Source organism: Suillus plorans (assembly GCF_016647745.1).
Source record: "Suillus plorans strain S12 chromosome Unknown HD556scaffold_49, whole genome shotgun sequence".
In the NCBI taxonomy this organism is placed as follows: Eukaryota; Fungi; Basidiomycota; class Agaricomycetes; order Boletales; family Suillaceae; genus Suillus; species Suillus plorans.
The window spans coordinates 121390-135633 of record NW_024537433.1 but is presented as its reverse complement, the minus strand read 5'-3'; the positions used below and the strand labels follow the sequence as shown (position 1 = coordinate 135633).

The 14244-nt window shown below is 48.3% G+C and overlaps 7 protein-coding genes across 7 annotated transcripts; 3 read left to right on the top strand and 4 right to left on the bottom strand.

The window, feature by feature from the left end:
- Positions 1–136: 136 nt before the first annotated feature.
- Positions 137–1315, top strand: HD556DRAFT_1310541 (N-terminal nucleophile aminohydrolase; the record flags this gene model as incomplete). The annotated part of the gene is made up of 8 exons (XM_041300423.1): positions 137–139; positions 199–214; positions 271–297; positions 355–369; positions 423–597; positions 654–820; positions 877–1128; positions 1182–1315. The coding sequence occupies 8 exons, from the start codon at positions 137–139 to the stop codon at positions 1313–1315; spliced, it is 789 nt and encodes a 262-aa protein (XP_041157488.1).
- On the bottom strand, positions 1179–2482 carry HD556DRAFT_695347 (copper transporter). The gene is made up of 4 exons (XM_041311334.1): positions 2203–2482; positions 1862–2146; positions 1696–1795; positions 1179–1644 (listed from the first exon to the last, which is right to left on the bottom strand). Exons 1-4 carry the CDS (start codon positions 2259–2261, stop codon positions 1537–1539), a joined length of 552 nt encoding a protein of 183 aa, XP_041157487.1. The 5' UTR covers positions 2262–2482; the 3' UTR covers positions 1179–1536.
- A 2036-nt stretch (positions 2483–4518) lies between these two features.
- Positions 4519–5589, bottom strand: HD556DRAFT_695287 (copper transporter). The gene is made up of 4 exons (XM_041311333.1): positions 5314–5589; positions 4983–5267; positions 4826–4925; positions 4519–4774 (listed from the first exon to the last, which is right to left on the bottom strand). Exons 1-4 carry the CDS (start codon positions 5367–5369, stop codon positions 4667–4669), a joined length of 549 nt encoding a protein of 182 aa, XP_041157486.1. The 5' UTR covers positions 5370–5589; the 3' UTR covers positions 4519–4666.
- A 999-nt stretch (positions 5590–6588) lies between these two features.
- On the bottom strand, positions 6589–7021 carry HD556DRAFT_1446050 (uncharacterized protein; the record flags this gene model as incomplete). Its single annotated transcript, XM_041307026.1, has 3 exons — positions 6589–6750; positions 6799–6955; positions 7005–7021. 3 exons carry the CDS (start codon positions 7019–7021, stop codon positions 6589–6591), a joined length of 336 nt encoding a protein of 111 aa, XP_041157485.1.
- A 135-nt stretch (positions 7022–7156) lies between these two features.
- On the top strand, positions 7157–9716 carry HD556DRAFT_1390806 (uncharacterized protein). Its single transcript, XM_041303546.1, has 3 exons — positions 7157–7724; positions 7784–7853; positions 7907–9716. The coding sequence occupies exons 1-3, from the start codon at positions 7219–7221 to the stop codon at positions 9311–9313; spliced, it is 1983 nt and encodes a 660-aa protein (XP_041157484.1). The 5' UTR covers positions 7157–7218; the 3' UTR covers positions 9314–9716.
- A 971-nt stretch (positions 9717–10687) lies between these two features.
- HD556DRAFT_1390800 (uncharacterized protein) lies at positions 10688–11207 on the bottom strand. The gene is made up of 2 exons (XM_041303545.1): positions 11185–11207; positions 10688–11135 (listed from the first exon to the last, which is right to left on the bottom strand). The coding sequence occupies exon 2, from the start codon at positions 11116–11118 to the stop codon at positions 10876–10878; it is 243 nt and encodes an 80-aa protein (XP_041157483.1). The 5' UTR covers positions 11119–11135; positions 11185–11207; the 3' UTR covers positions 10688–10875.
- A 286-nt stretch (positions 11208–11493) lies between these two features.
- HD556DRAFT_1187764 (uncharacterized protein) lies at positions 11494–11712 on the top strand (the record flags this gene model as incomplete). The annotated part of the gene is made up of 1 exon (XM_041296108.1): positions 11494–11712. A coding segment is annotated over one exon (219 nt), but the record flags the coding sequence as incomplete, so codon positions are not given.
- Positions 11713–14244: the final 2532 nt, after the last annotated feature.

Genomic DNA, 14244 nt, shown 5'->3' with positions numbered 1-14244 from the left:
TATGAGTTAATAGGCAAATGCCGGCGACCCCCCGCTTAACCTGACGCGTATGCCAACTCAATCTGAGGGAACGCGTCAGTGACAAGTTCCATCTTACAAGTACGCTCCTCCCTCCTCGTTCCCTGATTCATCAACCATGGTATGCACATTTTATAAATTGCATTGACATACGAATACTCACATGAATCACTCGTGCAGGCCCGAAGATATGATAGTACGTATCCTAGCAGCACTACCTACTGAGTCCATATAATGACCATTGATTTACAGGTCGAACAACAATATTCTCTCCGGAAGGTGCGTAATTAACATTATCAACTAAATTCCCTGATCTGACTCGTTTATCATGCACAGGCCGGCTTTACCAAAGTACGCTCATCAGAGAATTGCAGACGGCTCACGACCTAACCCTATCATTCCAGTCGAATATGCCATGGAAGCCATTTCGCACGCAGGAACAGTCCTCGGCGTACTCGCAAAGGACGGTGTTGTCCTGGCCGCTGAGAAACGTGTGACAGGGAAGCTCCTAGATCTTTCCAGCGCAAAGGAAGGTGGGGGCTACGGCGGCAGTGGAGAGAAGATGTTCTTATTAAACTCGTAAGCACTACCCCCAACAAGTACCTAGGAAGTCTCTTGATTTCTGGAATTTGCAGAAATGTAATCGGAGGAGTTGCAGGCATCACGTCCGATGCGAATTCGCTAGTGAACTACGCGCGGACTGTGGCACAACAACATCTTTTGCAGTATAACGATGATATACCAGTTGAGCTTCTTGCACAGCGATTGTGCGATATGAAGCAAGGATATACGCAATTCGGAGGTCCGTTAATCTATTCCCCAATTTGTTTGTTTTGACTTTAACGAGATATTGTCTAGGTCTGCGTCCTTTTGGTGTCTCCCTGCTATATGCAGGCTATGACCCACATTACCATTTCCAATTGTACCATTCCGACCCATCTGGCAACTACTCTGGGTGGAAAGCAACATGCATCGGGGCGAACAATGGCACGGCACAGAGTTTACTCAAACAAGAATACAAAGACGACTTGGGCGTCGAGGAGGCTATCGGGCTTGTACTGAGGGTAATGAGCAAGACGATGGACAGCACAACTCTTGGAAGCGAAAAGCGTAGGCTCATCTTACCTTCTTACTCAAACATGGCGCTGATCTGTACTCGACAGTCGAATTTGCAGTCCTCACATACGACCAAGTAGCAAAAGCACCAAAAGCTAAGATTTACAAACCTGCAGAAATTGATGCTCTGCTTCGGGCGGAAGGGCTTGCGAAGAAGGATGAGGATACAGAGATGAAGTAATTGATCATACTCGTAGCTGTATTCGTGTACAACAATGTCTTCAACCTTTGAAGTGAGCAAGGTTAATTAATTATGAGCGTAGAAGAAACCAGCATTCTCATTAATGGTCTGTCTATATCAGACCTAGTCTTTGACAGAAGGAGCCATGGAGACTAATCGAAGCGATGTAAGCAGAATGGATATACATACGTATTGATAGCAGCTTTCCCCATGTACACAGATCAATGGCATGCCATTCCCTTGTCAGCAAGGCTGTTTGGCTCAATAGTGTCACTCAAGATGTAGTGTCCTGCCCCGGCACCAAGGATAACTGCAAAAATCAGGTATGCCTATACGCACACAAATCCGTCAGTGTCCGAAAAACAAGTAGTCAGACGTACATTATACGTCATGAACACAAGCATCAAAAAGAAAGACAAGCCAACGCTGGCTCCATACAGCACAGCGCGCATGGCACGATAGAGAGGGGGAACAGCGAATCTATAAAGGCAAAGCAAAGCGAGTCAGCACGATCAAAGTAAAAACACGCGTAGTAGAAACACTCACCCCTGCTTCTTCGTGACCCTCGACCCATTCAACAAGCCCGTCTTCTTGGCGTCATCACCATGACGTTTAGGCGAGCTCCGTCCACTCGCAGTAAGCGGCGTCCTACGCGCGTTCTGGATCCTCAATTTCACAGCAATGCGTTTATCAAAGTCCCTCGAGAAAACGCGGAGGTACTCGTAGAGCATGCCCAGTGCTACGATGGCAAGGAAGGAGGAGAAGAATTGGAGGTTAGATCGGATGTGCCATTGGGAAAATACGATGCATGTGTCGATGATCTGGGTGTTCCTAGGGATTGGGTAAGTATGGATGGACTGGGTTGGGTTGGGTTGAGTGGGATGTACCAGAGCATGTGCATTGCAATTGAGCACCTTGCACCCATATTATGTGCGCCGTGATCCATTGTGGAGTGCGTACAGTACTGCGTAGATTAGTGAACTGTCAAGGCCTCGGACTCCGAGAACACTTGGAAATCCTCTAAGGCTCTAACTCCGGAGAGTCGCTACTACAGCTGGTCCACTAGCGTCACTGCATATAGTGTCTTATAATATCGATAACTGCAGTGGGGTACTAGAGTGTCGAAGAAGTGGAAGCTTACTCGGTCAAACTACTACGGCTTATGCTTCGGACCAGGCTATAGCTTCCACCAATACTATCCAAATATGTACGGGGTGTAAACAAAACAAAACATGTTACCGTACTTTAAAGTTTGACGAAACCACCCTCCGACCAATGCAGTCTGGACTAAGGAAGGTTTCCGCCAGCCTCGCAGCTGCTACTGTAGTCGAGCGCCTCTCTGCGGCAGGCTCTGCCAGTGGATTATCGATCATCTGAGACTCATTAATCCCACGAGAAAGAAGGATCCGCTACTTTTTCTCATTCCCAATGTCCTGTGGATTATGACATGGACCTAGCTGTCAGAGGTCGAGAAAAACGAGAACAGGATGATTTTACCCAGTGGCAGGAAGCGGGACAAGGAGGGGTAAGTACCATTTGCCTTCACATCCGAGTCCGCACTCCTTTTCTGACCATGCCATAGAATACATCCGGTGATAAATCAATTCTTCGAATATTTATTATGTTCCTACCGACGGTCTAAATTCGCACTCTCCGCAGCACTTTGTGCTAATGTGGTGTCTAGTGACTGCTAATCATGATGCACTACCAGTTGAGTTCTTGCACCGAAATTATACGATGTGAAGGACGGATACACACAATTCGGAGGCACATTAATATATTTCCCCCAATTCATTTGTTTTGGCTTTAATCAGGTGTTATCTGGTCTACATCCTTCCCTGCTATATGCAGGCTAGAAGAACACCCCGCCGACTACCTCGCAATGTTGTCTAATCCTGGAGTACCTCATCGCCTGGATCTCAAACAGAACTGCATTTATGATACCTCTCAGCAGAAAAAGGATTGGTCAGAAACGCGCGCGCGCGATTGCGCTGCATGGTCAGCTCGTCGAAGTCAAACCCATCGACTCATTTGAAAGCCGCTGCTGTATTCCATCCAATCCGTTCGAAAGACAACCCTCTGTGCCCGCGTATGCAGTGACTACATTTATGTAATGGCTACCAAGGTTTGACGCTAGCACGAACCGTACTAACCTTCGAACGGATCCCTTTACTCAAATCAATTGTACACAGCATTATCGAGGGTGAGAACGCGAAGAGACATGCTCATTGTGTCTATTTGCAGAGACGAACCAAGGACAAGATCGTGCTAATATTGTATTTCCTGAGTTGTTACGGTGATATCATAATCATATCATCGAAGAGCCGGCCGAAGGTATCCTTGTAATATATACACGTATACTCGGGGACTAATTCTATCTACATATATATCTTGCAGCGCTTTGTCCGTTGCTTTCCATTTATCGGTTATGGCAGATGCCATGGGAATGTTTGGGGTCTATGTGCGGAGCCTGCTGTAGGCTAAAATGTGTTCCATCAATTTGAATCCATTAATGACTAACTTATCAAAATGCCTACACATGTAGGCATCGTACTGGCTCAAAGAAATTGGTGTAACATGAGTTTGTTGACTCATTTACTTGAACTGATGCATTTGACACGGTAGCGCCAAATGCTGCGGTCCCCGAGGATGTTGCCGGGAATCTTTTAATGAAGATCATTTTGACGAGCAAATGAAAAAGGAGATGGAGCGGACGAAAGATACCAGCCAGCCACTTGTCGAAACTCAGCCTGGGCCATCTCGTGACACTATGACCACAAACTTGACGAAGGGTGCAAGAGGGGGGCCTAACAATGCTTCACCGACGCCGTGACATGGGCTCGGAAAGTGTAAGTAATGATCATCAGCTTCCATTGTGAGCAAGATACGGACACGCTGATGGTCTTATCAGCTCACGGGTGTGTTTGAGCTCTTGTATCTGGGTCGGATGGAACAAGGACCTTATGCCTCCAGAAATCGTGCTGTCCACCGTTTTGCTCATTGCCCTCAGTACAATCCCTGTGCATTGAATATTATCGTAAACTCTGTGTGCCATTGTCCGCCCCGATCATCCATGTTTTCTTCCACCCAGAGTGCTTGCGAAGCAGGATGAGGTTACAGTAGATGAAACAATAGATCATATTCATAGCTATATTCGTGTACAGCAATTCTTCCACCTTTGGAGTGAGTGAGGTATATTGAAATATAGAAGGAACCGGTATCCTCATTCATCTACGTTAGTCTCCCGTAGTCGAACCTGGTCCTTGACGGAAGGAAGACATGGAGACTAATCGAAGCCACGTAAGCAGGAGTAATAGTTATGTTGATAGTAGCTTTCCCCATGTAGACAGATCAATGACATGCCATCCCCTTCTCAGGAGGGCCGTTTGGCTCAATAGTATCGCTCAAGATGTAGTGTCCTGCCCCGGCACCAAGGATAACTGCAAAAATCAGGTATGCCTATACGCAAACGAGTCAGACGGTGTCCGAAAAACAAGCCATCAGACATACATTATACGTCATGAACACAAGCATCAAAAAGAAAGACAAGCCAACGCTGGCTCCATACAGCACAGCGCGCATGGCACGATAGAGAGGCGGAATAGTCAATCTATAAAGGCAAAGTCAGCACGATCAAAGTAAAAGCACGTGTTATAGAAGCACTCACCCTTGCTTCCTCGTGACCCTCGACCCATTCAACAAGCCCGTCTCCTCGGCGTCATCACCATGACGTTCAGGCGAGCTCCTTCCACTCGCAGTAGGCGGCGTCCTACGCCCGTTCCGGATCCTCAATTTCACAGCAATGCGCTTGTCAAAGTCCCTCGAGAAGACGCGGAGGTACTCGTAGAACATGCCTAGTGCTACGATGGCGAGGAAGGAGAAGAAGAATTGGAGGTTAGAGCGGATGTGCCATTGAGAAAATACGACACATGTGTCGATGATTTGGGTATTCCTGAGGATAGGTAAGTACTTGTGGGTGGATGGTGGTGAGGACGTACCAGAGCATGTACATCTTGCACCTTGCAGCAGCCATATTGTGTGCGCTGTGATCCATTATGATTGTGGAGTACGTTGACTACTGATATTTCGGTTGGGCTTCGGTCGAGAATTTTGCAACTGCCGATACACTGTGTTCGAGTTGCTACTACGCAACCTGTAGTGTATATATATATAGATTTGTGGAGACTGGTAGAGGTGAAGAAGTAGAGACGCAGCAGACACAGTAATGGTTTGTTTGTATTTGCAGTGCCAGCTTGCTTGTAGTCATGCATACGTTGTAATCTAAAATCGTAAATTTCACACATACGTATAGATAGCTAGCTGACAGGCTACTTCCCACCACTGCTCGAAGCTGAGTGTGGACTTGATGATCCATGATTGAAATTGGCACTCGATCCTAACAATAACTCTACCTACCCTCGCAGTGACTCAGCCCCCTCACAATGGTGGCTAGCTGATTTTACGAGCTAAAGCACACGAATTCGGTGCGAGGCAGAAAACAGGGACGCGCCAGGTGAGGCAGCCTTGCTATTGTCAAGACCGTTCCATAGATATGAGATATGGACGCACGCCTTACAAGAATAGAAGTCGGGGTTGTGGTCTATATTAAAAGGCCCAGCTACAAAAGTTCAGGACTTCCCAGGAGGCTTGGCTGGCTGCCAAGAATCATGCCAAGCTAGCGGTCCCCGACGGGGAGTTCGAGGCCCCGTATGAATATTTAAACCCGAAAAGAATTAGGCTTTGCTGAGGTTCGATCGACTGAGTCGAAACGAGGGAAGGCATGCGGAGTGCACTCGTAAAGGACCGCGTATTGCGGAGGGTCTAGACAAGGACGCACATGAATTAGAATATCTCGTCAGAAAAGCCGAGTGAGAAGTGCCCCAACTTGGATATCGGCGGCGTCGCGTAGCATGAACACGTTGTAATCCAGATACTTGGTTGACTTTGTGGGAGCCTCTGCGCCGAGTAGTCCTGCAAATACTAGTATTTTTGGGGGGTTTCAGGTCCACATTCAAATCATGCAAAATCCTTCAGTACTTGGAGGCCGCCATCAGCTCGGCACAATGGCGCGTGACTGAAGTAAAGCAACGTGCGAGGACATACAGATTCGAACATGCGAATAAAGTGCCAACCAAGGTGAATTTTTATTTAATTTCAAGATGAAACGATACCTCTGGCAGCTGGCAATATTACACACACGCCCTGCAAAATAATTGACCAAAGACTATAGGAGAGCGATAACAATATTAAAGTAATTGGGGGGCGTGAGAGACTTAATGTTCCATGCCTTCGTCGTCGTCGTCATCGTGGTCATCCTTTGTGAGGCCAGCCTTTTTGAGGGCTTCCTCGGATGTATAATCGACGCGTGTGCCACGGGTGCGACGAGGAAGGATTGCGCTGGGGTCGATTTCCTCGTGATCATCTTCCTCGTCCTCCTGTGTCGGTGAGTGTGATGAAAAAATATGAATGAAAGAAAGTCGTACCTCTTCCATTTCCTCGTCACCTTCTTCCTCGTCTTCTTCTTCCTCTTCCTCCTCCTCTTCCTCCATTGACACGTCCTCAGCAAGAGCCTTTGTTTTCCCTTTTCCCTTTGATTCGGGAGACTTTATGGGGCTCGTCGCGTCTTTTTTTACTGGAGATCTAAGAGGAATATTCGAAATTTGGACTGAAATGGTACATTAGAACTTACCTGGGTTCGGTAGACATGATGGGAATAATAATAAGGATTGTGTGTGAAAAGAGCGCGTTGGACGCGACGGAGTTTGTAAAGAGCGCTCGGTCATCACCCGGACAACTGATTAACTTACGTGGATGATCTCAACGGGCCGCTGAGATTGAAGGTGTAAGCTGTAGTCCCTTATAGTGTCACTCATCCCAAATTCATACTACCCACTTTCATTGCCATGCATCGGGCGCTTATGTCCCTCTCCATCGGTGATTCTGACAAACCGTCTTTCTCCCCCTTCGTTCCTCCACCTGTTCAACGTCTCTCTCTTCCACCCACATCCAAATCCACCTCTCCTTCATCACCAATCCCAGGTCCCTCTACTTCAAATCCATCAGCTATATTCCCTTACCTACACCGCCTGGAAATTCGCGACGACATGGCTTCTCGCCGACAACAGAGACCCCTTCTCGTACTCAAGTTGTCTTCTCCTTCTTTTCTAGATTCCGTCGCTACAGACCTCGTAGCGGAAACTCCTCTTTACTCAGTAGAAACAGTCGGCTCTTCAACTACCATATGGCGTTCAGATCCATGGGACGCTTCTGTAAAAATCGCAGACATTTGTTGGCCCAAGGATCTCCCTCTCAAGGGCAAAGGAAGGGATACCCACGGTGCAATCATACAGATGAGTGAACCTCGTTGGAGAGACACTGACAGCTACCTCAAGTATGGCAACCTTGGAAAGTATGTCTCTTCTTCATATGTCATAAATCCTTCATCATTCATTTTTGTTGTTTCACCAGCTCACGCAAGTTCACCTTACCAAACCATCCCCATACGTTAAAGTGGAAGCGAACTGGTCGCACTTATCAGGTAACATTCCTTTCCGTCACTTATTTCCGCTTACGCTCACACTTTCTCATAAGTGCACATCTTCATCATCCAAGCGACTGATCGCATCCCTCGAAATACAAGACGACCAAAACAATCCAAGACTTAAAGTTTTCGAAACCCTTGGTCCTGTCCATCAATCAGTTCCTCAAGTAGAACACGCTGGAATATCCCTTTCCCTACTCGATAACCTCTTTGTCACCGCTCTACTACTCGTTACAGAGCCCGACGATTGGATGACTGTAAGGCACAACCCAAATTCACTCGATACCCCAGCAACAGAATCCGACTCCCTTCCTAAATCCACATCTGCTCCTGCATCTGCACGTCAGTGGCGTAAAATCATGTATGGCGAACCTCTATATCCTTCCCTCAAGACCCCTGCAATCGATACCCACTGTAATGAGGATGCAGATGTACTTGATATCTCCGGCACAGCGCCCCCACCTACATCTGTAAATCAATGGCGCAAAATTGTATATGGCGAACCGTTATACCCATCATTACGACCTCATAGTGCAGACGGTAGCGACTTACCTCCACGCCCGGGTACAGCATGGGACTCTGCAAGCATCTCCTCCGAGTCCGTCTGCTATCCCGCAACCCCTTGTTCAGCACCATCCAGTGAATTCCATACATCCACATTTTGCGATGACTCAGAAAGAGCCGCTCCAAGGATCAATACCAACAACCGTTATTCAACTCCCCTTAGCTTTTCCCCTGCACCAATATCACCCACCCCAGTATCTGATTACATCCCACTGTCATCGCAGCCTTCCCCCTCGCCACGTGCGGGTACACGGCGAGAACTTCCTGCGCCGCCATCTTCATGGCACCCCCCTCCTGGATCACAACCGTGGCTTCACCGATCGAGATCGTCACCCCGATTATCATCCATCCCAACAACAAGGCACACTCCATCAGTCACGGAAGACGGAGTGCTCATCCCGCCGACAGTGCTAGACAGTGATATGGATAGTGTGGGTGAAACGCCTCCGTCTCGCAGCCGTGCTCTTTCTTCGGGATCTGTCGTTCGGCGCCGACTACCTACCGTCCCCTCAAACCCCGTATCCCCTACTAGCTCACCTCCTGCTCGACCCAAACGCCTTCCCACATTGGCTCGTACGCTTCCCCCAACACCTGCCTCGATATCCCGCTTATCTTCCACGGGGCATCGGTACACCCACTCGTCCAACGTCGTCTCAACGCCGATATCAGCAACGATGCCCACGCGGCCATCAACTGCACAGCAACCGCGGGGTAGGATTCGTCCAGAGAAGGATCCTGATGAGGTGCTAGGGTGGGTGCGTAACATCACCCGAGCGCACCATCACCGACGCGCGGTCGAGGAGCACGCGGACCTAGAAGAAGCTCCACCAGCGTACAACGCCATTGACTTCTCAAAGCCCCCACACTCCCGCGCACTCCCCCATCCCAGTTAAACACCCCTGTCGTTCTTTTCCTGTTTATGGATATATCATACGTGACGCCAATAATGATAAAGTTTTTTTGCGACGAAATTCTGATCAATTCCTCCAGGAGTATATCTTTGCATTTAATTCCAAACTTGCCATATTTTTTTTCCATCTATCAAGTCATTGTTGTTGTTATTTTTACGACCATCTTTGTTCTTTAATTTCGCCAGCTAAGCAGTCATTCCTTCTCCAACTGACCATGTACCTGATATCCTCATTCAACTGATTGATTGATCGTGCCATAACGTACCACCACACGCTGATATCAACCTTCACCTCACTCTTACATACATATATTCCGATGCATACATACAGACAGACACGTTCTCTCGTGTTTTTACAATGGATTTGTATCTTGGCAAATGATGGGTGACATTGTGAATCATGTGGTGATTTCATTCAGACCGGTAGCTAATACCGTGTGATTGTTCTTCAAACGGAGGGGCTATAGTTATCGGTGACTAATTATGGGGAACAGGGAGCTGATGACTACGTTGTATATGAGTCAGGCCACGAGCTTGCACGTACGGTGTCCCACCCGAGTCACCCAAAGGATACGAGACGTACATGTGCCTTGCCTATGAAACCCATTACAGCTTACGATTACCATACCCGTGGATCGCAGCCAGGGACGTGGCCAAATCCCCGGGGAGCTATGTATACTATCGACTCCAAAGGCCCTTAACTAAGCTAGCTCAAACCCGCGCTGAACGCGGGGAGACGTGACGAAATTCGAAGTCGTCTAGTCATCGAATACTTCGGTGGAACTCCATTAACCACGACTGTATCGGACATTCGAAGCAAAAAGTCGAACCGATTGGATTGAGAGACATTCGCGGCGAGCAGACTCGTCTAGTGACCACATGTGCCTCGCCTATGAATACCTACAACTGCGGATCAGTCATCACCACGCCCCTGCAGGGACTCGGACGGACGCGTGGATCTAGACGGCGGGCCAAGTCCGAATGTTATAGAAGGTTCCTCAAGGAATACTAGCCTTAACTAGTATACCCGTGACCTGTGCGGCAACGTGCGTCGTGCATAGTAACGTTCAGCTACAGCCTCGCGCTCTTCAAGTTCGTTCTTGTTTTTGTCCCTGTGGTGTTCTCCCATGGTCGTTTAGAGTACAAAAACAAAAGTTGCTGTATTCTGCTAGTAGCTAGTGACGACGACTAACGCAGTGCATGTCATCACAATTGACATGGACAGTCGGTCGTTCACGCGCACGGACCGCGGTGTCATCGTGCCGTACAGCAAGTCTAAGTCACCGGTATGTCCATCTCAAGAATATTGCTGATCTTTTTTGATGGATATCACTATATGAATTATTTGACTCGTGTAGTGGATATACGGTCCGCAAAGCCTCCAACCCCGTGTCGCGCTGATCTCGTTTCCTTGATTGTTGATTGAGGATTCTCGCTCCGAGGCAGCACCAAACACATACAGTACTACTTATCCTCGCCGCTTACCGGTCATCGTCACCCATCAGGTCCTCAAGTCGTGGAATTTCCTTTCTTGCAGGCATCCGGTCAACCAACAAATGTGTAAAGCATATCATCTGTACGCGCAACTACACCGACCTTCGGGTACTGGTTCAGTCGCATCTGGCGATACCATCTTGATTCATCCTGTCTCCTCCTGATGATCGTCCGACCATCTACGTGTGCTCCGAGGTGCCGACATAAACCGAGGACGGAGGTGATAAACATGCATACAGCTATTGCTAATCGAGACATGAGCCATACGATATTTCTGGTAGTGAATCGTGTCATGTCTACTTCCTTGGTGACTAATTGCAATTTCCAGTACTAGGGCATCAATCTGTAATACATGCTCACCATTGACATCAGAGCGTATTCGGTACAGGCAATTGCAATTCTACTCTCGGCACCACGCTTTTCAAAGGGCTCTTCATCTCCCCTTCATCAATGGCGATAACCATCTGCGGCCCGATGTCGCGTGGAGAACGTCTTGGACGCAGACCACCAGCCTTGGCAGCTGTCAGTAGGTCAGTAACACAAGACAGCTGTCCATGTCAGCAGTTGCATGCGGAGCTAGATGACATGTCCGAGACGGAGAAGACGCTGGACGAGCGCGGCATGATCGGGCGTAGTGAGCAGCCGAGTCCTGTGAGGGATGAAGATTAGAAGCCGAGGATCATTATCGTGTGTTCGGCGTTGAAGGGGAGTTACCACTCAATGTTAAGGGCTGAAATTATATTGGAAGCAGAGGCATCGCAACACTCGGGAAAGCTTCCGACGATGAAAGGCTCGCGGGAGGTGCCCACGGGCCGAATAATGAAATGCCAGGGGCATTTCATGATGGCTGCGATGTTGGATAGCCAGTTGAAGACGCTGGAAAGCCCCGGGTGCCAGCGGGTGGCGACGGGGTCTATAGAATGGTTGATTGAGGTGCGAGGGCTCTCGAGGATCCAGAAGGACAGTAGCATGTGGCGTCGAAGCGCTGATAAGTGTTAACTCTTTCCATAAAAACTCTCAACAAAAATACAGTTCTTGCAGGTTTATCTAGTACTTTCATATACAAGGCTTGCCAAGTTATTAATCCGGCCTTAGTGCGAATTCTCGAAGTGATAGCTCACACGCAGAACATGAATCCTTTCCTGTATTTGCATCCACGTGCCGTGCCAGTCCAGCACTTGCATCGTGAATGTTTGGGACACATCAGTTTCATATGATCGTGAGCTTCAAGGTTCACGTGAGCAAGGCATTACAGAACCCTCTTGGGAGTTGGGACAGTTTTGCCAGATACACGTCCCGTGTGCACTCTATCACACAATCTGACAACCCAACGTTTGTCGGGCCCCTCTATTTGACAATACCGTCTTGTCCTTCAGCACCCGTGTCCTGGTTTTCCGTCCTCCGTCGATTGACATGGGATGCCAATACTACCCGCAGCGCTGCAGAGTTCTTGCGCGTGAATTTTATGTCCCTCCCTATTGTCCTTGAACGTGCGGATTTCTTCAAATTTCTCTCGACCTTTTCGTCTTACCCTCGGGGCATGGCTTTGAGATATCGCCGTGCAATCAATGAGCCGTCTTCTAACAATTCACCCTTCATCATACAGCCTATTTTTACAGATCCACCATCTTCGTAAGTTGGAGATATGGGACCCACTAGGAATACAAGGCATCTGGTGGCATATCACTTGTGCTGCTACGAGCTCTGCAGACGGTGAGCCTGGACATCAGGATATCGGATTTTATGTGCATGTCATATATATAGGATTTTGCGCAGGACGTAGCACAGTGAACTCGTTGCAAACGCGTAGGGTACATGTAAAAATAACTACTGTATGTACTACCGATGATTTAAGGTTTCAGCCACTCGTTCGGCTACTTCCGAGTCAAGCTCGTCACCAAACATTAAGTCCAACAATATACTACAGACAAAGAAGATGGTTCCTCCTTAAAATGTACCGAGTACTGGAGATGCATATGTCAATGAACCACACGAACATCACATGATGACGCCAACAGAGTCGGTTTGAAACACGTACAAAAGTTCAAGGGTATGTAGATCAAAGGGCAAGGTCACCAAAGGGCAAGGTCACCGTCAGTAACCCTAGTCAGAGAGAATAAATTTACCCACTCCCACATGAGCATCGTACAAGGGAGACAACCCTCCTCGTTCTCCCAATAAACGTGCTCGTCAGCAGGAAGTCTCCCCAATGCAAACAAGTTCAATAATAGGGCAGAGATGCGCCAGGTTAACAACTTGGTTTCCCCTTGAAAGGGAGGAACGAGGTCGTCTGACTTTGTTCTTTGTCCGGGAGCCCCTGACATTGCACAAAGACATGTTCATAGAACTTTGCAGGTGCATTACGACGCGAGCCTGGCTGTTTAATAAGTATCGTTGCATTCCTCCTCATGATGCACCTAACCTTATGAATCTCGACAACTTGAAAGCGACCTGGGCATAAACCGCTCCGAGCCTTTTATCTTTTTCTCTCTTAATCGTCGGCTTCCGCAATCCTTGAATTGGAGAGCATCACAAGCATGAACATTGGCATTCTTGGGCACCGGCAACAGTCTATGTCAGGAAAGTCCACTGCAGACGACCCGCAGAAGAAAAAAGTTGATGCGAGCGGGCTATTCGATAGAGCGCACGAAGTGCAGTTCGAGAACATGGAGAAAATCACAACTTACTGTGCACGTGTGAAATCATCTAATGCACAAGCTGCACTTGTCTTGGGCAAGCGAAAAAGTGCCGCTGGGCCCGTTCAAATCACTGGGAAGACACGTAAGTCGATATCAGTATTCGATTTAACATCATCTTGCACGTCAAAATCTCCAATTCCTCTGTTCCCTGCTTCAGGGACAACAAGTAGGATGAGCCATAGTAGGAGGAACTCCGCTTCGTCGCTCAGGATTGCTTCGCGAAAAAATAACGCAGGAAGTGTATCTTCCACCAGCACGAAGACTGGCAAATTAAGAGGTACAATCACTGGCACGACTCAAGCGCGCACCTCTACCTTTATGGCGCCAACTGCGTCATCACTAGCCAAGACCAGAAGGCTGCCTGTACCGTCGGATTTCCCATTCCAGGTGAAATACAAGGGCAAGGAAAAAGAAGAAAAAACTGCAAAAGGAAACAGATGCAGTTGAATTCTCTGACGGTCGCCCGAAGTCAGGTCAAAATCTTCAGTCAATCGTTGGCACAGATGAACCCCTTGTCGGCGCCTTCGGAGCCAAAGATGTCCTTGGCAGTAGTAGTTGCCATGCTCGTCACGGCGAAGCCTCCAATCCCACTGAAGCCGAATGTAATGCTCGGACAGCGGCCGTGCATATCAAAGGGGGGCAATCGTGAAGCTGGCTTCGCAATATGAGGCCCAGCAGGCTGACACGAACGCCATCCCACAGCCACGGACACAATTGTCTG